General features: G+C 38.3%; 1 protein-coding gene and 2 pseudogenes across 2 annotated transcripts; 1 reads left to right on the top strand and 2 right to left on the bottom strand.

Moving 5' to 3' along the window:
• Positions 1-2,141: 2,141 nt before the first annotated feature.
• LOC104595336 (zinc-finger homeodomain protein 11 pseudogene) lies at positions 2,142-5,348 on the bottom strand (annotated as a pseudogene).
• A 1,540-nt stretch (positions 5,349-6,888) lies between these two features.
• Positions 6,889-11,220, bottom strand: LOC148802015 (uncharacterized; annotated as a pseudogene). Its single transcript, XR_016082437.1, has 4 exons — positions 10,967-11,220; positions 8,545-8,692; positions 7,667-8,225; positions 6,889-7,534 (listed from the first exon to the last, which is right to left on the bottom strand). The product of XR_016082437.1 is annotated as an uncharacterized LOC148802015 (transcript).
• Positions 11,221-19,921: 8,701 nt separating this feature from the next.
• On the top strand, positions 19,922-21,178 carry LOC104595335 (uncharacterized). Its single transcript, XM_010256033.3, has 3 exons — positions 19,922-20,286; positions 20,574-20,678; positions 20,782-21,178. The coding sequence occupies exons 1-3, from the start codon at positions 20,242-20,244 to the stop codon at positions 20,875-20,877; spliced, it is 246 nt and encodes an 81-aa protein (XP_010254335.1). The 5' UTR covers positions 19,922-20,241; the 3' UTR covers positions 20,878-21,178.
• The last annotated feature ends 5,638 nt before the right edge of the window (positions 21,179-26,816 follow it).

The raw sequence follows: 26,816 nt of genomic DNA, 5'->3' as shown, positions 1-26,816 counted from the left end.
ATCAAAACCCTATAATTGAAGGTCGGAGAGATGATGAAATGATATTTTAGAAATGGGTCTTTCCGACGAGATCCAAAGATTGGAAGATCCTAAATGGTTAGATCGATGATAGACGACAGTGGAAGGTTGGAGGAACTGAGATTCTGCGCAGGTTTTGGTGACTAGGAACATGGATGACAGAATAGAGCCCTCCTCTCCTTGGATATGCTTCGTTGGGTGAGGCACCTTCTTCTCGCTCGATCGATAGAGAACGGATACGGAACCATAACCTGGAATGCAAGGGGGTATTTGTGTCATTATATTTGTCGGTTCACAGGTAGGGACCCACCGTTTGAAAATTCGGATACTAATTTGACATTACCTCCAAAATTTAGGTATAAAGTGAATTTTTTCTTAAAAACTATAATGAGGAAGAACGATCTTCATCTTCGTCAATAGTAAACTAAGTGAGCAACACGAGACCAAGCAAACTGACAAGAAATTAGAAGGAAAAACTTAACAACCATGTGAATCCACATGAGTATCGCTTTGCCAAATATGACACGAGACCAAGTAAATAATTTTCAAATTTTAGCCAATTTTTAGGTGAATAGATAATGTTTTTAATTGGGAAAAAGTAGTCAATATGAAACAAAAATATCCCTTTTTATGATTAAAATAGTCATTTTTTTATTTATATGAAAAATAAAAAAACATAAATTACCCAAATAACTTACTGAAAATATCCCTTCAGAAGTGGTCATATGTCCTAACTCCCAGCTTAACTTGGTGGGTTTCATCGACACATTGAGCCTTGCCCACATGGGCATTGAAATTATCCACACTTTTGTTAGGACACAAACAGATTGGATGTATCTGGATCCAAATTTAATTTGTTAATATTTTGAATTCCAATTAAATGCTCCAAAATAAAATCTGTTTTGGACCTCCAGGAAATTTGCAAGTCAATCAGATGAGCATTCATACATCCTCTTTGCTGAGATTTTTTTTTTTTTTGTCTCCCAATTAATTCACTGTTCATGCCTTTGTGCCTCTTTCCCTTATGTCAACTAATGTTCATATTTTGTCCAATCTGGTGGTATTTATCAAAACTCGTCTGATATTATATCTTTCCGGCAGTATAGATTTTTTTCATATAGATTATAAAATGCACATATAATATTTTATGCATATATATTGTATGTCATATAATATAAATTATTGAGAAATTGTTTAAAACTCATCATGAATTTTTAGCATTTCTTTTAAATTTACTATAACTTTTCAAAATGTCTAAAATTCATCATGTTATTAACTTGACATTAAACATACTAACAGTTGTTAATATATTATCATTTTACCTTTCATAAAAATATATAAAATATATACATATAGAGTATATGATTTTGCTTTTCAAAACAAAACAAATATATATATATATATATATATATATATATATATATATATATATATATATATATATATCATATAACTGTTTTTTATTTCAAACAAGCAAAATCATAAGTAATGGCCAATTATATTAAGAAATGAAAGCATTAAGCATTCTAAGAAAAATAAACTTCTCTTGATTATGTAAACACTGCAGCCATGATATTCCCTTCCCTGATCACAACTTTGATGGCAAACCCCATAATATCTACCAATCTTCATCGATATTCCCTTCCCTAATCACAACTTTGATGGAAAACCCCGTAATATCTATCGTGATCTTCCTCCCTTCTAGCACCAAAGACCGGCAAGGCTTACCGCAGAAAGTGAGGAGCACCAGCACAGTAATCCGTGTCACCACGGTTGCAAGGACGGCAACGGCCAACGCTGCCACCATAGAAAGCAGACCGAACACAGCGCTGAAGAGCACCTAGGCATAAAGAGCTGGCCACCCAATAGCTCCAGCTCCATTAGAAGAAGTGGAAGAGACGTTGGAATTGTACCAAGACATAATGAAGGAGGTTCCATGACGAAGATAGAAGAAGAGTGTACACCAACACCAACAGGCGCGCCCATGTTCTTCTCTTGCTCATCAATCTATGAGTCTGAGGAGCTAATTTGCCCTTGTTCATCTTCCTTCTTTTCTCCTTCAGAGTCTTCTGCCATCGAAGCTTGATTTCTTTTGTTCATTAGGTTGATTTGCTCTTTGTTACTATTCTAATTTTTTGGAGGGTTTTGGATTGGATTTCCTCAGGACTGGGGTTCTACTGTCTCTTCAAGACCTCACTTAAACCAAGCCAAGCCACTCAGAAGTCATAACAGAACAGTGAATAATTTTTTTATTCACGACCCGGAATTTTGAAGAAGAAAGCAATCTAATCTCCTCCAAAATCAAGATCTAAATCATGTCCAATATATTACAATTCCTAAAGAAACAATAAATATATATAAATAAATAAAGAAATAAGAAAAATCCTTCCTTTCTATTCTACTCTGCTGATTTGCGATGCGAAGCGAAGCAAAGAGAACCCAAAAGAAACGAAACTCTTTTTTGGGTTGAGAGTGAAGAGAAAGAGACACAGTTGAGGGCTGGAAGTTCTGAGCGGAAGAGGAAGAGTGAAGATAGGAAAACTGAGAGAGAAAAACCCTAAATGAGCCTTTTTTTCTCTAACTCTCCAATCAGGGGCAATTTGGTCATGCAAATTATATTTATGCTGATGTGGATAACTTCTATTAGTGAATATTAACGATCTTTAAGAAAGGTGAGTTTTGTAAAATAAAAGCTCATTGACATGATGAGTTTTAGACATTTTAAAAAGTTATAAAAAGTTTAAGAGAAATAATGACAAGTCATGATGAGTTTTGAATAATTTCCCTAAATTATTATATGTATTATTTAATACATAGGTGTAAAACCCCATAGAGAGGGAGATCGCCTGTCATTAGTAAGTGGATGCAAATCGGTAGAGAGGAAGATCCCTAAATTTAGGGTTCTCTCACAACAAAGGAGGCAGGGTTATTGAGCAATGAGCATAGTTCAGGATGCAATGTATTTTCATTAAATCAATTTTTTTGCGTAACCTATGTAGTTTAATTAAATAAGTTTATTTTCTTAAATAAGAGCAATGTTACCAAAATAACTTGGGTTAAAGTGGAGAATCTAGTTCAAGCATTAAATTATTGATTAATAATTTTAGATGGGTGAACTACCTGAAAATCAGTTACGAAAAAAATATGTGATATGATGGGTGATTGTAGCGACTAAGTTTGATATATTCATTTGAATGGGCGAAAATGTCACTTTATAAATCAGATGCTTAAATAAGAAAAAATTTTCAATAGATATCTGTAAGTTGAATGCCAATTTAGTACTCAGAACTTTAAAATATGACTTGTGAGGTTTAAATAATTTCATAATACCAAAAATAACCTTAATGATAATATTGGACTATTTTTCCTTTCTTCTCCTTTATTGTACCCTATTCCCCTTTCTCTTCAACCTCGGTTGAAGGAATGACTGACAACGATCCTCAACCTTCAGCAGCACTGTCGGCAGTGGAGGGAGCACCGGCGGTCGAACCCCCTTAATTCCTCCACCTTTGCCAATGCCTTTGATGACAGCACCAGAAGATCCCGGAGCAAGTGAATTCCCGTCACTGAATAGAGGAGGGAGAGCAGAATGATCCCCTATCGGTCGCTCCGCAGCTCCATCACGAGGAGAAACCGAAGGAAACCCTTGATCTTCCGCCGACTGCTTCGCATCTTCATCTGTAATTCTCTCCCTATGTGAGAATTAAGGGGGTTCGGCCGCCATGCTCCCTCGGAGCACCGCCTCTGCTTCGCACCGGCAACCGAACCCTTTGATCTTTCGCCGACTGCTTCGCACTATTATCACTGTGGTGACTGTGACTGTGGTTCTCGTTGGCGTCAACGCTACTTCTATTGCGATTTGCATCTATCTTTCCAAAAGCATGCTTGTTGTTATGCATCCAAACCTTCAACACACCTTTCTCCACCCCAATCTCATTGCAGAACTCCTCAACCACCTCTTCGTCTCTTTTCTGCATATTCCATCCGAGCCTCTCTGAGAACACATACATCTTCTCTTTCTGTTCCTGACTAAATTTTGTGCTAAACCGTTTTCTCCCATTTGGGTTTGGCGTCACAATCGCTGTTGTTGCTGCAGCAGTTGTGTTCACATGATTTATCGGCGCTCCCGATAGGCCGGTGCTCAGTGCCAACAACATGTGAGGTGCAGGTGGTGGGGAGAATGAATTCGGGCTCCTACAGCGAGCTACAATTGGTTTGTGTGGATTGTGCTGCTGGTGCTGGTGATGGTAGTCCAACGTATGGGCACTCTCGTCAGGTTCACGGCGGTGGAAGTTGCGATGGCATCCACACGCGGCACATTTTTAGGGAAGTTGGGTCGGTGGGCATAGCGGAGGGGGAAGGCATAAACTCTCCGCACCCGTCCACGGCATGGCCCCTAAACTTGCCGCATGGTTTTTTGAGATATTCCTTGTAAGTAATGACCGCGGATGGGGTGTGGTTCCACCTGTTTATCATCTCCATCATCAATTAGATGAGTCAATCGCGACCTCGAAAAGATATCAGACAAAGACCGGACCTTCCTGGCCTCCCATGCGGCGGTCGGAATCGCGAGAAGGGGAGAGATCACTAGGTGGTGACGAAGACGAAGGGGAGAAGGCATCGTAGTCCATGTTCTTCACGGCATTCCGAAGTTCCAACTTCAGCCTCCACTGGCTGGAGAAAGAAGATGATAGAAAACAATAGCAAAAAAATATACCCTGGTTGTCTCTTCCGGCGTCAGCAATAAGTCGTCTTCTTCGACAACGGCTGAGTAAAAAAGGGGACGCAACAATGTTCCAGCGAGGCAGCGACGACAACAAGAGTCGTCTTCTCCGGCAACGACACTGGATTCTCCGATTTTCAACTTTTCGGTGTCGCGTTCGAGCGTCGATTTTAACTTTTCTGGCGACGCATTCGTTTGACATCACCGGCGTGAGAAGCTGATTTTCGGAACCTCAATAACTGCAGAAATAGAGATGATGGGGTTATTTTCATAATTTTATTCAGTAATTCATACATTATTCGAAATAGCTGGGGGTATTTGGGACATTTTATCTTCTAATTAACGTTAATTTAACGTCGGTTACTAGATTGTCCTAAACTAAAAATTCGGGTATTACATTGTCATGATTTAAAATTTGGATATTAAATTGGCATTCAACCTAAAATAGAGGTTACCTATTAGAAATTTTCCCTAAAAATAATTCAAGTTAAGAACAGTTCAGTGTGAGGGTGGGTCCCAATTTGAGAGCAGTTCAGTGCACAAAGGCTCCTCTTGATGTGGGGTTTTGAGAGGAATAGATGTAAGCAATTTTACCCTTATATTATATGAAAATACTGTTTCTTGGTCACCTAGGAACAATCCAAATGGTAGGGCTGCCCACTTAGCGAGCCCCACATCCCACTGCCCATCTCTTCCGTGCATTGGGAATGTCAATTTATGAGTAGGGGTGAGTATTTGGTTTATTCAATTCAAAATTGAATTAAAAAAACCAAAATTTTTATAACTGATCTATCATATGCTAAAATCAAATCGAATCAAAATCTGTTGAAACTGATTAAACCGAACCAAAATTTTATTCGGCTATTTCGGTTTTAACTGAAATAGAAATCCACCCCAATTAAAAGAAGAAGATATATAGACAACAGTGTGTGAATGGTAAGGTTACAATTTATAAGCTAACATAGAAGAAGAAGAAGAAGAATCCAAGTCTCATGAGATAAGACTTGAGAGTATGAGACGTTGATTTCTACCTCTCCCTCTTTTGTTCTTTGTCTACAGTCTGCACTCTAGGCCGATTGGGAGACTTGGATTCTTTGAAATTTGGAGGAACTTGACAAAGAGGGTTAGAGACTTAGAGGTGCTCACAAAGGAAAAGGAAGGACTGTAAAGGGCTTTTCTTACTTTTTTAGTCTTAGATGTGCTCACTAAGCAAAAGGAAGGACTGAAAAGTTTCCTCCTAATTCGGCTTGATAGTTTCCACTTTCTATTAAGTCCCCATGCATCGAGCGAGGTAAAAACTAGAAAGTATCAATAACATTAAAAATTTATATAGCTTTAAAAATAAATCGATTTTTTTGATTAACCGATTTGTGAATCATGACAACAAAAACCGAAAACCAGTTAAACCAAATCAATTGAACCAAAATTTCAGTTTTAACTAAATTATGCTCACCCCTAACTGGTAGGAAGATTGACTCGTAGGAGTGGAGACCTAACATCAAATCCCAATGCTAGTAGGGTTGGGGATTAAAGGGAGGGGGATGGGCTACCCCCTTTGTGTAGCTATGGGGTGCAATTCAGGCAAATAGGGTTGGGTTGAGTTCAACCAAAGCCCACTCTAAAGATACAAACCTTGAACTCAGGCTTAGCCCAACCTGAGATTAAACCCAAGCTTATCAACCCATGCCCAACCCAAACTTAACCTAAGACAATCCAGGTTCGACTCAAGGTTGGGCTAGGTTGGGTAAATAGAGCATGGATAGGTTGGTCAAGTGTAAAAGAATTTATGTATGTATTTTTACATAGCCATCTTTTATTGGGTTTTATGGCCTAATTTAAGAGTAGAATTGATTCAAAATATGTACAAATTTTATTTATATATATATGCATTTTCTTTTTTGGCAAGCTTGGATTGGGTTGGGCCGGGCTCAACTGAATCAAGGCCTCAACCCAAGCCCATCCCGTAGCCCAAAAAATCAATTTCAACCCATACAAAAACTCAGGTTGGGTCGGGTTAGACCCGCCCAAGTTGCACCCATATGTATAGCCCAGTAAGAAAAAATTGGGGTAAATTACAAAGACCCCCCTTACTATAGGGTCAGTGACAAAGACCTCCTGTACTTTGTTTTGCGACAAAAATCTCCTTGTATTGTGAGACAAAGACCAATTCCATTAGTTTCCATTAAAATTCACCGTTACAATAATTTTTAATCCCCATACTACCCTCATATTAATTATTCCAACAACCGGAACAAAAACACCGTTCATCTTCCTGACCTTGCAATACACGAACAGCACCCCTCAGATTCCTTCACATTTCTCTTTCTCTCACTCTCTATCTCCCCAGATTTCTCTTCTTCCCCGACCTCCAGGGCAGAAAACGAAGAAGCGCCGGACACCCTCGACGAATTCTTTCCGAAAAGAAGCTCAAATTCACCAGATGAATTGGAATTGTTGGTTATGTTCCCCGAAGATGGCTTTTTCGCACTTTCCATACGCTCAGGGACTGGGTTCCGGATTCGGCTGTTTTGACCGGAGATGATGTATTCGTACTAGTAGCTCTGGTACAAGGACCGAAGATGGCTTTCTTCTTTATGCTCTGTCTAGCTGCATCTGAGACAATCGACATGATCTGTTGGAGACGGTCAGCTTTGCCCACGAAGATTATTGGAATAACTTGGAGGACGGCCTTGTAGGTTCCAGTCGAACGGGCGATCTCAAATTCCGATCTGAAATCTACGTTGATCAGCAATCGTTCACCATCAACAATCACTTCTACGTATTCTTATTCTCCTGTGTCAAAATGGGGAAAATACCATAAGTTTCTCAGAAAATGTAATATCTCCTGTAAAAATACCATATTATAGATGTAACTTGGATCAAATGAATTGGATTAGAAAAATCTAGGGAGCAAGAGAAAAGTACCGCCCGGATAAGATTGGAGATTTCTCCCAACATGATTTACAGATTGAGGCATCGTAGCCGAGAGCCACAAGACCATCAGCTACGACCTTTCTGCAATCGTCTTTACGCTTGCAGCTCTTGTTCTTCTCTAAGACTTTTGTAGTGTCAGTTAAAAGATTTCTCTCGGAAACACTCGCACCAGGGACCAAACTCTGTACAAGAAAGGGACGACTCAGCAAAAACATTGGAGACGTCAAATTCATCATCTGAACTATCACTACAATGTCCGTTGAAACAATTGCATCGATTCCGTTCGCATTTGGCCGCCGACAAATGTTTCTCGTTGTTCTCTTCGATGAAGTTCCGATCCATTTTGTCCAAAGCACACAAAGCTTGTCTCCCAATCGTTGTTATTAGCATCTTTGCTTTTCTGCTGTTCACCGGCGCCGGGCTTCTCAGTTAACGAAATCCTCAAGACACTCGGGAACTGCCGCTCAAAGAACCTCTTGAGGCGTGATTTCACTATAGGTTTAACTGGATCGCTCCGAATCGATTCTTCAACTAAGTGAGAATCTATTGGCTAGATTTTGAAAGGAGGCATAATTAAGAAGACCAGAATCAAAGCAACACCCTCTAAGAGCTGCTCTCCATTTTCGGAAATTCCGAAATCAAGGTCAAATCAAGAGCTTCTCTATCCTACCACTCAATCCTAAAAGCTTAGAGCTTAGACTAATCTGAACTACAAAGTGGAGGAGCAAGAAAAAAGATCACAATTGACGAGTAGAACACAAAATCAGGTACTCTATTCCTAACATCTACCTCCTTGTTTGAGCTAAGAAGAGATTGGATTAAAGAAGGTCGCAAAAAGGTTTTGTCATTAACCAACACATCTGATACACCGCAACAACGACAAGACCTTCGTTAATGTCGCCTACAATCATCCCGTCTTTGGGCACCTTATCGGACCAAAAGTCATAACCGAGCAATGCGATCACCACCGAAAAGAAAACGATAAAATTTCGATATGCACGAAAGAAATTGTCAAATCTACCAGAATCCGAAGCTCCAAACTAAATCAATACCTTTCTCCGCCAATTATTATATAGGCTTTGTTCGAGTTTGCAAAACAAGCATGGAATAACTTGAAAGCTTTGCTAAAGATAGTCGTTTTTTTTCTTTTCTTGATTATTGTTTCCAGGAACGGTCCGAGCAGGGTTCGTGAAAGACGTGACGACGAGGAACGGAGAGACGGACATTCCGGTGAAGTATAGAAGGATCAACGGCCGGAGTTCTCATTTCTCCGGCAAAATGACGAACGTTCGTGTACGTGAGGTCGGGGAAAATGAACAGTATTTTTTCCTAATTGTTCGAAAAGGGGTAGTATAGGGATTAAAAAATATTGCAACGTAGATTTTAACGACAATTAACGGAAGGGGGTTTTGTCTCACAGTCATAATATAAGGGTCATTGTCGCAAAACAAAATACAGGGTCTTTGTCACTGACCCCATAATACGGGGGGGTCTTTCTGATTTACCGAAAAAATTATTTATACCATACATTAAATTATCATTTATTCCTTTTTAATTCACTTTTTTTTTTACGATTTAGGATGCATTTGATAATACTTTCCACCATGCGTTCCAAACCATTTATAATCTGGTAACGAGTATTTGAAGAAACTCCAAGGAAAACACCTGGTTGTTGGAGAGGGACCGATTAGTCCAACAAAATACATGGACATCAGGCAAAACTTCTCAAATACATCCATTAGATATAAAATAAGGAAGAAAGTTGAGCAACCTAGTGGGGGTTTGCCAATATGCATGGTTTTATTCTATAACACAAACAACTGTCATGTCAACAGAAAAAACAAATACATTGCTGAACACCCCCTACAAAGTCCTACCGTCCAATTAGTCTTTGCAATGTAGTTTATAAAGTCATTGCAAAGATATTGACAAGCAGAATGAAACAATTTTTAGATAGCCTTATCTCCCCCATGTTGAGTGTGTTTGTTCCTAATAGGCAGGTCAATGACAATATTCTCATTGCACATGAGGTCTTTCATGCTATGAGAAAAAAAGAAAGGCAAATCTGGAATCTTGGTTTGTAAAGTTGATATGGGAAAAGCTTATGATAGATTGGAGTGGAAGTTTGGGTTCCATACTAGATGGATCTCTTGGGTTATGGAATGTATTACTTCTGTCTCTTATCAGATTTTAATTAATGGAATCCCGACATAAGAATTCAAGCCTTCTAGAGGAATAAGATAAGGGGACCCTCTCTCCCCCTATATTTTTGTCCTATGTAACGAGGCTCTTACGAAGACATTAATTGGAGAGGCCAATGATCCAGGTACTTCGATTGGTTGCAAAATAAAAAAAAAATGGCCTTACAATATCCCAATTCTTCAATTTGCAGATGTTTGTCTCATCTCCTCAATAATTACCTAGTTGAGATCCTTCTTGCCTTCTCTCTTTTTCAGTTCACTTATTTGTTTACCAGCATTCCAGCTGGCAATGAGTTGGCTGATCATCTAGTGATTCAGATTATACGAAATTATTTTGTTGAAGGACATGAGGAGAATGCTTCTGTATCCATATGTGGATATCCATTACTTTGTTTCTTTCAGATTGTTCCTTGTAATTTTGGTTTATATTTACGAGCTTATGTCTATGTTTTAAATTTTCACCATATACTTGAGTGGTGCATCTATGGTGGGATATCTTTTCTCTATAACAAATGACAGACATTGGTTGTATTACTCCTCTGATATAAATTGTTGCTCTCCTTCAATCTAAATGAAGGATGTAAAACAAAATCTAGTCATTGATGTTCAGTTGGTGAAAAACTGAGTAGACCGACAATTTGCAAGTTTGAGATCTTATTGTATTATGAAGGTCTAAGAAAAGAGGCAACCCCGTGTCTTCTTTCACCTTCTTTCTCATACCATCTCATCTAATATCTCTCCCTCTCTTTATTCATTTTCTTTTCAGCTAAAGAACTTCTGATATTTTTTATTTTTAAATGATATTTTTTTGTAACTTTTTTGCATTTTATTATTTTGGATGGCTCAAATTGTCCAATCCAATGATCTGGATCATTGTTCAGAGATCCCATGGACTGTGACAGCCTTGGTTGTGTAAGGCAGTATCCTTTGATGTAATAATTGCTTCTCTGTCCAAAAATCTGGTGCCTCATGCATGAGAGAAATATTAGTTAAGGATTGTTATTAGATATGGTCTACAGATTAAGACACTAGGAGAAGTCTTGCTGTCAAAAGCAAACCATATAAAAAATAATTACAGCTTTTAAGTTACCTAAATCCTTCAGTATGGAGTATCTTTCTACCCCCAGTGATTGCACATTCCTTCCCATCTACTTCATATAGATCATCTCCACTTGATGGCAACTCAGCCCTCCATTTCTTTGTTGCTGCAACAACCACTTGGCAGAACCTAGAGTGAGGGTTTCCCCTTGGCTTGAATTGCCTATACCCCAGAGTCCCAACAAGAAACAAAACCAGAGCTACAAAGGCAAAGCCAGTTGAAACCCAAAACCCCAAGGCCCACATTCCTTCATCCTCAAGATACCACAGAATGGTATTTCAGAAAATGGAGCCAAGGTTCAAGGCCAAGTAAAAATAAATAAAGAATGTAACGTTACTCAGCAATTGATGAGTTCCACTAGTCAATTGGCCATTTCTGATGCCTTACAAAGGTGGCTCCCATCAAATGAACGAGTTTATCTTCATATTGAGACAGTCATCAGCAGCCAGACCTTGCCTCTTGTTCTGTCTATTTTATTTATTTTCTGAAGCTTTTTTTTTTCTTCATTGATATAGACATAACAATCCTTATTTTCGAGTAACACATTTTTCTATTTGATTCATTAGTACAGGAAGCCATCTCCCCTTAAGAATCTGAATTCTAGAGATTTGTAGTCAAATAGGAATAAGTGCTACTCCAAAATAAGGGCTGTTAACAGAGCTGAAAGAGCTTGATCACAACTTTCTGTTGCTGATCCAAAAGTAAAAATAAAAACCTTGATCACAACTATAACATTACTTGCTGGGCTGGAACCACATAACCAGAAGCTTGATCACTGTTTCCACTAGGGCTGCAACTTGGGCACACCTAAACTGAGCCTAGATTAACCTAATCTGAAATTTCACATTGGAATGTCTCGGATTTTCAGTCCTTGAGTTGGGCCTAGGCCCAAAATCCCAGTTTTATTTTTTATTTTTATTTTTCAGGCTAGGGATGGACTTAGCCCTTAGGTAGCCTGATCTCAGCTTGATCTTAGCCCAACCCTAGCATAGCTCAAACCCGACCTGGCTGTATATGCATATACAAAATGGAAAAATCTATGCTGCTGGAAAGACATGATACTGGAAAGGCTTTGACCAATCAAACCCCTCTAGTGAATTTTGATAGGTACCACCTGATTGGTTACCATTTTTATGATACTAGTTGATTGGTTATGAGTTTTTCTAGTACCATAGTCAAACCCATACAAAATTTGTTTAAGGGCAAATTTCTTAAAGTACCCCTATGGTTTAGGAAACTGAATAATTCTATCCTTACTATTTACATATTGTCTTAAAGTATCCATAAGTTTTCTGACAATTGTCTAAAACCTCCCTTGCCGTTAACTTTCTGTCACACTCCATTCACATCTGACATCACGTGATTGATATATTTTTCATAAATTCCTAAAATACCCTTTTGAAAACCATCACACTCCGTTCATAATGAAAACCCACTTCTACTCTGTGTTTGTCTCCAACTCCGATTCAAACTCCATCTCCATCTCTGTCTCCGATTTCGACTTCGACTCTATGTCCGTCTCGGACTCTGTGTTCTTCATGGCGGTCAGCGTATAATTTTTTTGATAAGTGAAGTGGAAAAACAAATTTGCAGAGATATATCTAGACACGCAGAAAACTTAAAAATTATACAGTCAGAAAACTGGCAAACGAAGACACATAGTAGACTTCATAGACGCTCCCCAATTTATTTATAGGCACACACTAGAACCAGAAAGGTGAGATGATGTAAAATATGCTAATTAGTTGCCAATCGACAACTGACGTTTGTGAAGAAATCTCATGTGCTAACAATGTTTAGTGCAAAAGCATCGGTGTCGCGCAAAAGCCTCGGCAGTACCCTCCGTGAAATCCCTCTGTTTGGCAAACAGCAACACAATTGCTCTTCCTTACGGATATCCCTTTCAAGCAATGGCTCTGTGACTCGCAAGTCCTTACCTCAGCCACATTTGGCCCCATCCCTACAGGTACAAAGTTTGAACACCAAATACTTGTCGGTGCTAGTTCATTAAATTCAAGACATAAAGCATAAGTAGCACACTAGGGAGCACTACTGATTTAGGCACATCTTCTTCTACAGACATCCTAATCGAGATGGAATGATCATTTTGCCCAAATAACTTTCCATCTGAAGTCTTCTCAGACATTTTCTAGCGCAGCTGGGCCATGATCAGGCTCAGAAACTCCTTAGAACCGGGCAAAATGAGTGCTCATCTCGGCTTATTTAGCCTACCCATTACTAGTCTGACATAAATCAGAAACTAATGGTTGATGGCTCTCGTGAAGAAGAGCAAGAAGATTTTAGAGAAAGGTAGGGAGATAAGAATCGATGGAAGTGAGTAATTACAGAATGACAAAGAGTGGAAGCGATATAAACAAAGGGAGAAGAATCATAAAACACATTGGTCGGTCCTCCTCTTAGTTATTGAAAATTTTCATCAATAAGGATTTATTTTGAAAATTTGAGGAATAGTGGGGGGCAAATTTGACATTTCATTTTTTCCATTAGTGCTTAATGGCAATGTCAATTGTCAAAAAACATGAGGGTACTTTAAGACAATATATAAACAATAAGGGTAGAGTTAGTCAATTTCCTCAACCATAGGAGTACTTTAAGAAATTTGCTTTAAACTATTGATGCTAAATAGGTTTAAGGCAACTTTTTGGTATATTGGGCTTAAATAAGCCCAATTAACCAACCTAAGCCCGGACTAGGCCCAAGCACAATCTGGTGTGTCAAATTTCAATTTGGGCTAGGTTTGGGTTTAGATCTTAGGCCCAAGTCTTAGGGTTGAGCTTGTGTTCACCTTAAACCTAGCCTAGGCTGCCCAAGTTGCACCCCGGGTTGGCACATAATGATTGGAATTTAGAATTTGCACATATATTAACTAAACACTAACATGAATAATAGAGATGCATTTGTCATTGTTGCAGCACAAAAACATTCACTTGAACCTACAAAACTAATCAAGTTTGGACGTTGCACTGCCTATGCACCATAGCCCTCTTGTGCCAAAGTTGCTAAGCCCAGGAGCAACTCCCTTGAAGAGGCATGCACATGGTGTGCCTTGTGCCTGAGCCAAGTTGTGCGACTTTTCAATCATAGTGGCTGGGCTAGGGGCTCCACCCTTGGATTTTTTACGAAGCCCCTTTGAGGCAATTTTGAACAAGTTCATGTGAGAGTCCTAAATTCTTGGCATGTATACAAAGTGATTTTAGTTGCAACTCATTATACAAACAAAAGCCCCATTTTGCTATTGTTGTTTTCTCATCCCTCTTAATGCATGACAATTTTCATTAAACCACATTTAATTCCTAATCCTAAAATGTAATGAACTGCAACTAAAATCCCACAACCTATCTCATTATCTATGGGCCAAAATTTAAGAACCTAGCATGAACTTGTTTAGGCTTGGTAGAGAGGCAGGGGTCTAATCTCGTAGAAATAGGAATGCAAGATGTTTAACATCACATTATCTATTTCAAGTAATGCAATTGGTAGAGAACATTTTTAAAATGTTTAGTTTCTTTTATAATTTAAGTTCGTATTTTTTAATTAATATTGTTTCCAATTTTGTTTTGATTTTTTTATTTTGCACCTTGCTTCAAAAAGGTGCATGCCTCGCCTTGCACCTTGCACTTTTAAAATAGTATGAAGCACTTCTCAGAGTCACCATCAAATCTAATTGTTGTGATGGACTTTTAAAGCACTATGATGCACTCTTCATAGCCTTCACATTTTCAACACAACCAAATATCATATCAGAAAGGAAGTCTTGTTGATCTTTATTCAAATCCCTATGCAAAGTGTAGTAGTCATCATGGACTCTCGTTCATAGATGGTGGAGTCTACGAAGAACCCGAGGGGATGGCCGTGGAGAGAGAAGAAGGGAGAGAAGGAAGGCTGTTGAGGATGGTGGGAGAAGAGCATAGGAGAAAGAGACAAAATGAGAGAAAGAAGGGGAGAGAGAGAGAGAGAGAGAGAGAGTCCCTCTGAGAAACCCTAGGTCAAGGTTATATGATCTTGTCCCCCCCCCCCCCCCCCCCCGTGGGGATATTCCCCTTTATATACCTCAAGGCTATAAAGAGGAGACCTTTCCTCTTAGGAAAGGAAATCTTTACGTCATCTATTAAGGGAGCACCATTGGGGTTTCGCCACGTGTCTAGCGAAATCCTCCAAAGATAAAGTTTCCTCTTGTCTGAGGATTCTCATAATACACGTTCTACTTTCTTTTGTGGGTCTCCTATGCTAACGTGGTGCGGATGATGTCAGTCTTAGTCTCTGAGCGTTCTGTCACCATTGACATCGGCTAATCGTTATATTTTTTTCATTCATCGCTGATTTGCGATGGCTCTGAGTTCATCGTAGGCTCGCGATGTCTTTGATCTCATCTCAGGTTCGTAGCGATCTCGAATTCATTGTCGGTATTATGTCTTTGAGTTCATCGCAGGTCTGTGGCGACCTTGGGCTCATCACGAGCTTGTGTAGGCTTTGAGCTCATCACAAGTCTGTGCAGGCTCTGAGATCATTGCAAATCTATGCCGAGTTGTGAACTCGTCGCGGGTGTCTCTGTAACATTGATTTAGCACCTTCTATGTTATTGCGATTGTGATGATCAACATATACCTACACAAAGGACTAACCAAACGGTGATCATCCTTATACCTCCTCTTATATACCCTTTTAATTTTTTTATGAGGACCTGCCCCACAAAGATAACTTTTCATTTTAGGAATTAAAAAACTTCAGTAATATGGATCAGGATCATCCAGCAATACTTAGAATCCCCAACTTTCTGAGTGACATTAAGACTCTATATGGCCAGTATTTTCTTTATTATGCTTCATGGGAAAGGAAGATGGCGGTGGAAGCTTAATAACCCTTTTCTCGGGGCCAAATGGAGCGGGAGATTCACTAAGAGCTGAGATGTTGGCACTCCTCCATGGACTAAGATTAGCCTAAAGATTGGGCATCCATCAAATTGAGGCAGAAGTGGATTCAAAACTATTAATCGGTTGGATGCAGGAAGGTAGTTTGGGGATCTGGAATTACAGACAGATTATGAGAGAAACCTGGGTGCAGTCAAGGGACTTCGATGTACAATTTAATTGGGATAGAAGGTCAACTAATGCCATGGCTTATGGACCTAGCTAAATAAGGGTCAACAAAGGCTGATTTCTTTTGGGAAACTTTGTAATTTTTTTCGGAGCTGTATTCTATTTTCTATTTGTTGGCATGTTTGGAATGAGAGGAATAGATGGACTTTTGAACAACCTCATAAAAACAACAAAAAACCGTGTTTGGAGATTGGAAACGTGATTATTGATTGGGTCAAAGTTCATCCAGATTTTTCTATTGCTCAAAGAAACGAATTTGGGAATTCCTTCTGAGCAACACTTAAGATGTCTTGTGTCAGTTGGATGTGGTGAAGAGCTTAATGCTGTCTATTGCTTCTTTTCCATGTTTTTAATGTGTCTTTGGGAGTCTAATTCCCTTTCCGATCCTTGTTTTTTTGGCATATGGGGTGTTACTTTGCCATCCTTGCAGTATCTTGTAATTATTATTTTCCTTTTTAATAGGATTTCTTTTATTTTATGTTAAAAGCATTAAGATTCTTATTCTTTAGTATAGAATCTTCATGCTCCAGCACAAAGGTTCCAGCCCTACAATCTTCTGTTGTAAAACCCTCCACCCCAGATCTCCCTATAAAAGCCTTAAAGTGACCTGCTATCCTAGACTTTACTTCAATGTCAACATCTTTTCCTGACAGTACTATATTGTACCTAGTAGAACACTTGAAGAAGAAACTAGTGTGGTGGAGGGTTGGCTCAAAGATGATGATCTAGCACCATGGCATTACAAATGGTAACAAGCTGAAGGAGATCTTTTTTTATTTGGTTTGATGGGGCTACACAACAGGGGGTAGCCCATCCCACATGACCACACCCATAACCCCCAACTTTGGTGGCAACAGGATTTGATCCCAAGTCCCCAATACTTCTAGCTAGAGGACTTACCAATTGAGCCACCACCATCAGTTGGTCAAACTGAGGGAGATCAAAAGCCTAAAAAGGGAGATTGTTGGAGATGTGCCATAAATGTAAATTAGATTTATAGATCTGTCAATGGGTTTGCAGAAGCAAGGCACACTATCTGATGTAAGCAAAAGAGAAGTTGTTGGAGAGGGTAGGGTGGGTGGCCATGGTCAGACCAAGCAACATAATTTGGTTTGGCTGTAAATTACATAAATAACCCTGATTAAGTAGAGGGTAGGAAGAGACATAATGAAAAGATAATAATGCCCTTAATAACATTCTAAAGCATCTTTCAACATACCTTTATCCCATCCCTCAGGTGTTTGATTTAATTAAAATTCTTCAAGGTGTTCCTGGATCCCTCTAATTCTGATAGCTAAATTTGGACCCTCTCCTCTTCTTGATTCTTCTCTTGTGCTTCTTTCTTCAAGGCCCTAGCTTATCCCTTGCTCCTAATGCAGCCTTTTCTAGTGAAAGAGTTCTGGGGGAGACCTATCCCTCCTAGAGTAGGTGCTTTTATTGGAGAGGTTTACCATGAGAAGATTAATACTTGTGACTTGCTACAAAAAAGGAGACCTTACTCCTATCTTTCTCCTCATTGGTATGTTCTTTGCAAAGTGAATGGGGGGTCTTGCTTTCACCTACTAATCTCCTGCACATTTGCTAAAGGCATTTGGAATTGGTTCCTTTCTTTATTTGGTTGCAGGTGGACTCCTCCATTTGACATGGCAAGCCTTTTTGCACCCACTTCATTTGTGTGGCTGAAGAAGAGAGGTAGAATCATCTGGAGGTCCCTAAAAGCTGCAGTTTCATGGACACTCTGGGAGGAGAGGAATGCAAGAATTTTTAAAGAGGAGAGAAGCAAGGAGGCTATATTTGAATGCATAACTTTTAGGGTGGATCATTGGCTAAAATCATTGGAGTTTTTCTTGGGACAGTGGATGATTTGATGAGGAAGTGTCACTTACCTCGATTTTGAAGTATATGATTGGCTGTGTGTGGGCACCACCAGCAGATGGGTACATTAAACCTAATTTTGATGGAAGTAGCAGAGAGAACCCAGGCCCTTCAGGTGTTGGAGGTACTTTAAGGAATGAATTAGGGCATGTGTTGGTAATTTATTCAGGACCAATAGGCACCAGTGATTCTTTGAGAACTGAAAATATGGAAGTTGTGGGAGGGGTAAGAAGAGCAAGGGAGCTGAATGTGAGAAAACTGAATGTTGAAGGAGATTTACAAGCGGTGATTATTGGTTGCTAAACAAGGGGAATGAGTTGTTGATATACAAAAATGAATTAAAAAGGTTTAAATGGATAACCCGAGGCATGGGCATAAATTCAATGGGTGCAAAGGAATGCTAGCATTATGGCTGATTCTTTGGCAAAACAGGGGTTGGGAGGAATCAAATGTTTTGGGCTCAGTTGTTATGCTTTTGGCTTGGAGATAAAATGTTTTATCTCCAGTTGCCTTATGCACACATTGTAATTCTCTCTTAATATTTTTATGGAATTTACGGTTATTAACACTCCCATATTCTCAATTTTTTTATGTACCTCCAAAGGCATGCTACCCTGATTCTAAAAAGAAACACAAGCAATTAATTCAATGCTTCCAGCAATATAGCAATCTGATTTTCTTTCACTCAGTCGTCATCAATGACTCCACAAATTCGACTAGTCTTTTGGTAAATCTGGTGAATTCCAGAAATTTTGTAGGAATCAAGCAACTTGTCAGCGTTCATGTGTCATGTTCTGTAAACCCCTTGTGGTTTAGCAATGAGAACAAGAGAAAGCCCAAGTATTTTGAATCCATAATAGGCTTGTTTGGAACTGAAGAGAAATAGCAAGATAGATTATGCAAGTGGTCCAATTTTGCTGTCAGAATTGACCTCAATATTAACAATATCAGCCATGACAAGGATGTTGGTGGGTGGGTAATTTCCTTTCCTGACCTATCTTGGACTCTTATCAACCCCAGTAATAAGATTGGGCATGCCACACACATGTTTGGGCAATCTGGTGATGTGTCTCATTTGTAGTTGGTTGCTTTCTTGCCTTCCAGAAGCAAGAAGGCAAAAGCTTTCTTGGAGCTGTATTCCTTTTGTTTGTGTTGGGGCATTTGGAAAGAAAGAACTAGAAGAATTTTCTATTGGAAGCAAAAGGATCTGGAAAGATTGTGTGCTGAGGTGGGCAATATGATCTTGGATTGGCTCTTTGTGCATCCGAGATTTCTGAATGTTCATATTCTTTAGTAATAAATAAAAAAGGAAATTTTATTAATAAAAGAGAAAAGAGTACGCCAAGCCCTGTGATGAGAGATCACCAAAGTACAAAATAGCTCCAACACAAGAAAGAAAAAAAAATACAAAATAGCTCCACACGAAAGAAAAAAAAAAAAAAAAAACAAATACATACAAAGAAAATAGACAGCAAATACATTCAAAAAATTTCTTAATGTTCATAGATCTTCATTCAGTTCAAGTTGTTGGTCTACTTTGAATTTGATCTCAGATGGTGAAGTCACAAGAGTTTGATTTGTATTTTCTGTTTTGTTCTTCTTAGTATATGTTGTTATCTGGAGTGTTACCTCATCACCCATTGCTTATAATGTATTACTATTATGTTTTAACGAGTGCCTTTAACAAAGGGATTGTTTTGGTCATGTGGCATGGGATTGTTTTGTTCTTCTCAGTATATGTTGTCATGTGGCATGTATTTCTATTATTTCTACTAGGTTTGCAACTTGGTCAGGCTCAGGTTTAGCACTTACCATATTTTGAATGGGCCCAAGCCCAACGCTCTGTAAATTTTTCAACTTGGGTACCCGATTTGCACCCCTAAGTGGAAAGTGATGAGACAAAATATGATTCCTAAGATGTATTAGGTAAAATTCTGAGAAGTGTTGATATTACTTGTACTACTTTTGGCCTGTGCACTTATTTTCCTATCTTCTTCCTACTATGCTTCTGTTGTATTTGTACTTTCTTTGACCTGTGCAGAGGAACTGTTGTAAGTTTGCCCACCTGCTTTGGTTCTGAGCAGTGTGGTTTCTTTTATTATTTAATGAAATTCAAAATTCACCCTGTTGCTTATCCAAGAAAAAATAAAACATTACTTGTACTAAATTAATATTCCTGCTTGTGTCTGGAAAGAAACAACAAAACAAATAACAGGCAATTGAACCTAGCAAGTTATTGTTTGCAGGGTAACATCTAGAATCTGCAGGAAAAAAATGCATCCTCCTTTAACATTACACAGGCATCCAATGTGCGCAGAAGTAAGTCCAGCCTTCTTCCATGATCTTTTGCATTTTAACAAATTTTCTTGTAGTACTCGTTATTTTGTATCTTTTCTTAACTAAAAAAAATAAAAATAAAATGCCCCATGCTCTACAAATACGTACGTGGGCCAATTTTATCTGCCTATTGCCAAATCAAGGGAAAAAAGAGGAAGAAAGATCTGAGCTCAGATGAATGCCATGTGTGTAGAGTTTTTGCTTGCAGAAGACCAGAGCTCAGATATTTACAAGTTACGACCCAGTTGCTCTGCCTTTGGTGTTTGCAGATCATTGAAGAATTTCGGAAGTGTCATGCGGACCACCCTGTCAAAAAATTCCTTGGCGAGTGCACAGATCTTAAGATAAAGCTTGATCACTGTTTCCGGCAAGAGGTGAGTTCCTCTTTTTATGGGATTTCCCCGTCTTCACAAAGGGTCTTCTAAAGTATGTTTCTTCTATTGGATCTTATGTTAATATATTCCATTCATTGCACAGAAAGCTTTAAAGAGGAAGGCAAACTTTGAACAGAGTAAAAAGTTGAGGGAGAGACTACAAGCTTACAGGAAGGAGAATGCTGAGAAAACCTCGTAACAGTAATCTGGACGAAAGCTTTCTGCATTGAAATAAGAATCACTGTAGATGATTGTAACAGAAATTATGGTCTGTAACCTTGTTCAATAAATAATCTGGGATTTTGACCATTTCATGCTGTATTTTAAAAATTTAATACACTTAGACAAGATAAAATTAGAGAAAACAATTTCTTTTGGCCATCACGAGCATGAGCACCTTGCGTTTGATTTATGGAAGTCGGCAGTGGAGCTAATATGTTTAAATTGCAACGCACATTTTACATGTACAGTTTTTTAATGAAAACAACTTTCAGTGGGTCTATTTTTTCCCATGTTTTTTAAATCATGGTTCAAGTTCAGGTCTTAATACGTTTCTTGACCTTTCGGGCTTGATAAAAATATTCTGCACATTGGATCTCTGGAATTGTTATTGCATAAAGATGAGTGGTATTTTAGGCAGCTTCTCTCTAGGCTACATTCACTTGGCAATTTGGCATCCACATGGAAAATCTTGTTGGCCCTTCTAACTTCTGAGGGATAAATATTTAAAAAAAAAACAAAAAAAAGAGTGGTTGGAGGAGAAATATCAACTTCTCAAAAACTCCATACTTGTTGCTTCGGTACTCATTAACTAACTTTCACTAGCAATTGTTGTGATTAAATTCGGAGGGTTTTCCCTTTTTCCATCAACAGAGTCGGTTCAGGTATAAACTCTTCTCATGGAGAAAGAGCAACCAACGGAGGATCTGCGTGAACGACCGAAGGGTAGGCAAATCTCATGGAGAAGCAGATTGCAAAACTAGGGCATGACCTAGCGCAACATGCAAAAATCATGGGTTCATATATTGAAATATCTACCGAACCAGTCGCTGGAGCAGAGGAACTCCTACAAAGAACTTTGAGAGGAAGGAGTTTCCCCCGCATTCAGGTGAGAAAAGAAAATGTCAAAACTTGTTAACAATGCGTGGGAAGTGGGAACCAAAGGAAGTTGTTCAGTGGTGGCTGGATCCAAATGCATAACATCCCCAGAAGGTAGAGGTGTACCATCCAGTCCAATGTGAGTCCACTTACAAATGGATTGGACCCAATCCAGTCCAAATCCAATTCAATCCATTAAAATATAAATGGACTGGATTGGATCCAATCCAAACCAAATGAAATATCAAATATTATATAAAAAACAGAACATATGAAAAATTACAAAAATATATTAAAATAAAGAAAATCTGAATATTATAAAAATATAAGTACTTTTGTATAAGTGATTTTGTAAAAGTACTTTCATAGAAGTGCTTTTATAAAAGTGTCTTCATAAAAGTGCTTTTGTAAAAATGTTTTTGTAAAAGTGCTTTTATAAAAGTGTTTTCATAAAAGTGCTTTCTTGTAAAAGTACTTCTATAAAAAAGTGCTTTCATAAAATTACTTTTATAAAAGTGATTTTATAAAAGTATTTTCATAAAAGTGCTTTCGTAAAAGTATTTTCGTAAAAGTACTTTCATAAAAGTTATTTTATGCTGGATTCAATTTTGATTGGTTTCGAATTGAACAAGGGCTTGGGCTCATGGATGATTGGAAATTTGGTTTAGGTCCAATTCAGATCAATAAGAACATGAACCAATTTATTTTGAATTGGCCCAATCCAATAATTATAATGGACCGTCTAAATCCAATCTGATAAGGTTTGGATTTGATTGGATCCAATCCAAAACCAATCAATTGACACCCCTACCAAAAGGCACATTTCGGATCAAAACTATAAGCTTTTTATTTATGCAGCAGATAGAGTTCTCTCAAAGAACGGTGAAATCAAAAATGGAACCCCTAACAAGGGTAAAGCGATTCAATTAAGAATAGAAGTGGCCTTACGAAAATCTCTTTTTTGGGGGTTTTGCTTTAAACAACAACAACAATCCCACCTAGATTTGCGTCACCTATGAAGGTTTGACCAAACTATGTATCTATTATGGGCTAGTTGGTCACTCCTAGAGAAAATGCAGGCAACTTCCCACTGAAGCCTCACTTGATGCAATTCAAAGGGAGCTAGACGATGGGAAAGTTGACTCGATGGGAGAATGGTCGAGGGTAGACTTTAAGTTGGACCAACTGTTAAAATGTCCAGATCTTAGAAAGGAAGCCTCTCCCTGCCGACAACTCCAGATAGTCAGGAGGGAATGGAGCTCAGATGAAGACTCTGGAGATGAAAATGGCATGAACAAATGATAAACAACAGCTAAAAATGCTCTTCAGTCACTCCAGTCACCATCCAACAACAAAGGAAAAACCTACATACAACTTGGAGGAGGTGAACAAGGTGAGTCTTCAACCAAGAGAGAGCAAAGCAAGAGTCAAGCTATAGTGCAACCATGAAGAGACAATGAAACCCAAGGAAGGGAACTGATCCTCAAAATATTAAATCATTGTCGGTGTCAGATAAAGAGAATGAAGAGAATATGCAAGTATGCTCCACTATTTTAGGAGGCATTGGCCTAATAAATCTAACAACTATGGAAAAGCGAAGAGGTAGGCCCTTCAAATTCTAGACTTCTCTAAAAGACCATCTCAAAGGGAAAATGAAAGCTACAAAATTAGTAGCACCCTTGGAAAACTATCTCCAACAGAAGCGAAAAAGTCCTAACAAAATTTGAAACTGGATTGCAAGCATCAGGGAGGATTGCATTCTCAACCCCATGATGGGGGTGGAGTCGGGAATAAACCATGACAATATATGCCTAATCTCCGAAGAAACTAATGCAAGCCTAAAGCAATTGGACCCTTACGTACACTTTGATGACTTTAATTGGTGGAAATAATGGGAAAACCTTCAAACTCTTGATTAGTAGTTGGCAACACTAGCCCCGTTCATTCTTTAGGTATTTGAGTGTCTTTACACAATGTATTTCACATTTGCGATATCAATATATTATTTATATTTCTTTTTTTACTTAGTTGTCTATTATACTTTATATTCGATGAGAATCCTTGCTTGGAACATTAAAGGGTTGGGAATAGAGAAACTCAAAGAACTATCAGGAAACTCTCCCACGCTTACAACCCAAATATCCTTTTCCTATCTAAAACAAAACTGAATAAAGAAGAAACCTCTAAACTTTGCAAAAGAGTGAAATATTACAAGTATGAAATTGTAGAAGCATCATGGTTTAGATGAGGCCTACTTTGTTGCTGGAATGATGAACTATAAATTGGAGTCACGGACTCAAACAATATACTACTTGAGCTCAAAATCTCCCAAGGACCTGAAAAACTAAATTGGTACATTCTATTCATCCATGGACATCCGAGTAGGGGAGATAGAGCTTCTTTCTAGGAGAATTTCTCCATCATGAAAAAACTTTATAATGTCCAAACCTTGGGTATTGATGGAATATCTCAATGATTTAATCTCCTAGCAAGATTATGAAGGGTCAAGCTCTACGATCCGAGCCTCTCGTCCCCTACAAGAAATCCTATATATTTTTTCTCTCTAAAGTTGAAAGTTCTTGTCCCTTCTTCACCTGGTCAAATAAATAGAAGGGTAGGAGACTTTTGAAGGAAAAAGGCTAGATAGGGCTCTAGCAAGTGGAGCTTAGTTGGAAACTTTTGTGGATGCAAAAATAGAGACTCTACCGGCTGTAAATTATGACCACATTCCTATTGTTCTTAACACTCTTCCTTCGACTCACTCAAGAAAGAAAGTATTCCACTTCCTCCCACTGTGGGCTTAGCATGAAGATTGTGAGAATATCATCTCAAAGAAAGAACTGGGATCAACCATTCTAAGGGTTAGAAGCCTACAAAATTACCCACAAACTCGAAGTCATTAAGAAAGAATTAAAACATTGGAATAAAGAAATCATTGGCATCATAAACAATAAATTAGAAGCCCTAGAAGAGGAGTTACTTGTGGAACAACAAAAAATCAATCAAGTCAATGGATCACAAGAGGTTGGAAAATCTGCAAGGCAATATAATCAATGGCTAACTTATGAGGAGAAACTGTGGCAACTCAAATCAAGAGAATTGTGGTTAAGGGAATGAGACAAAAACACTAGATTTTTCTACCTCCAAACCAAACAAAAAATGGGATGGAATTATATAGGGTGGCTACAAGACATAAATGGATATTGGGTCTCTAGTTGAGAGAAAATAGCCCAGCTTTTTAAAAACCATCTTCAAAATATAAGCAACCAAGAGGAAAATTTCAAACCCTCTTGGCTTGAAGACCTAATCTCACCAATTCTATCAGAAGATGACAGATCCACCATAGTTCTCTTACCTCAAGAAGATGAAATTAGAAGTTCTCTCTTTGAGATGAACGCTCACAAATCCCCAGGACCAAATGGTTTCACTCCATACTTCTTCCAAAAAATATTAGCATGTTTTGGGGATGAACATAAATAAAACGATCCAAAGCTTCTTAGGTAGTGGCAAATTACTAAGAGAACTAATCCACACCTACATTGTTATTATTCATAAAAAGAAAGGGGCAAATTATGTAGATCAATGCAAACCCAACAGCCTATGCAATGTCTTATATACACTTATAGCCAAAATTCTAGCAAACAGAATGAAGCCCCTTTTGCCAAAGATTATCAGGCAAAATCAAGTAGCCTACATTAAAGGAAGACATATCACAAACAATATAATTCTAGCAAAAGAGGTTATACACAATTTGAAAATCAAAAAGGAAAAAAAAAAAAAGATAGGCTACTCTGGAGATTGACATGGCCAACTGGGCATTTCAAACTAGTGATGCAAGTTAATTCAACAATGCATCACTACCACCCCCTCAATTAAATTGAATAGAAGCTTAGTTGAACACTTTTATACCAAAAAAGGCATGAGGCAAGGGGACCCTCTATCTCTATATCTCTTTGTAATCAAAATGCAAGTCTTATTTGCACTTTTGAATCAAGAGGAACAATCAAGGGGATTAAGAGGGTTAAAACTTTATGCAAGAGCAAACCCTATTTGTCGATGACTGCCTAATCATTTATGAAGCTTCACCAGATTCCTTCATAGCAATACAATATGTGCTGAAGAAATTTGAGAAAATAGCATGATAGAAAATAAACTACAACAAATCAGGTGTTATCTTTAGCAAAAACACTCATATAATTCACCAAAAATCCTATGTAGAGACATGGGAATGGAAATAATGAGCATGAAATCCAAATATTTGGGAGCATGAATAGAGGATGAAATAATTAAATCTCACATCTACAAGTAATTAACTTCCAAGGTGGAAAGTAAACTAGCTCACCGGAAAGCCAAAGTTCTCTCCTAAGTAAGAAGAACCACTATGTTGCAATTTGATGACTTGTGGAGGTGCTGATTGGCAAATGGCAGTGGCTAGTGGTTCATCTCATTAGCAGAGTGTTACTAACTTATTATAGAATGGGTTCATCTTCCTGATGGGACAACGGTAGCAATATTATATCTTTCTTCTTGAGTCCAGTGGGAAGTGGAGATTCTACCTGGGTAGAGTTGCTAGTAGCTTTACATGGAATTCAACTAGCAAATCAATTTGGTGCAGAAGATCTAATAATTGAAGGTGACCTAAGGTGGTTGTGACTTGGTTAATGGATCTGGACTCGACTATTTGGTGCTTCAAAGAACTCATAAAGAAAGTCAAGTGGTTAACAAGAAACCTAAATGTAAGATGCTTAGGTTCATAAGTTGGCAAACAAAGTGGCTAATTTTCTTGCAAAAAGAAGGGGTTAACAAGAATAACTTGTTTTGTAATTGTTGTATTAAAATATATTATGTGTTTTTTTTTCCTTTTTGGCTTAGTTTTAACATCTATCAAGAGTGAGGCCGCACCTCGCCCCTCCCTTAGGGATGCTTGGAATTGTTTTTATCTTCTACTTAATGAATTAATATTTCAATATAAAAAATGACATCTAGACAAATACAAAAATAAAAACAAAGTGAACTTACTATTTTCAATAAAAATTAATA

Source organism: Nelumbo nucifera, chromosome 2 (genome assembly GCF_055504915.1).
Source record: "Nelumbo nucifera cultivar China Antique chromosome 2, China Antique-T2T, whole genome shotgun sequence".
Taxonomy (NCBI): domain Eukaryota; kingdom Viridiplantae; phylum Streptophyta; class Magnoliopsida; order Proteales; family Nelumbonaceae; genus Nelumbo; species Nelumbo nucifera.
The sequence above is the reverse complement of the archived record's forward strand: the minus strand, read 5'-3'. Positions and strand labels throughout refer to the sequence as shown.

What these genes read in the sequence shown, in the direction of transcription:
- LOC104595335 (XM_010256033.3), top strand. Translation starts at nt 20,242, where the DNA reads ATGCATCCTCCTTTAACATTACACAGGCATCCAATGTGCGCAGAA. An exon ending in GGCATCCAATGTGCGCAGAA is followed by an intron (nt 20,287 to 20,573) that starts GTAAGTCCAGCC and finishes TGGTGTTTGCAG; the next exon opens with ATCATTGAAGAATTTCGGAA. An exon ending in ATCACTGTTTCCGGCAAGAG is followed by an intron (nt 20,679 to 20,781) that starts GTGAGTTCCTCT and finishes TTCATTGCACAG; the next exon opens with AAAGCTTTAAAGAGGAAGGC.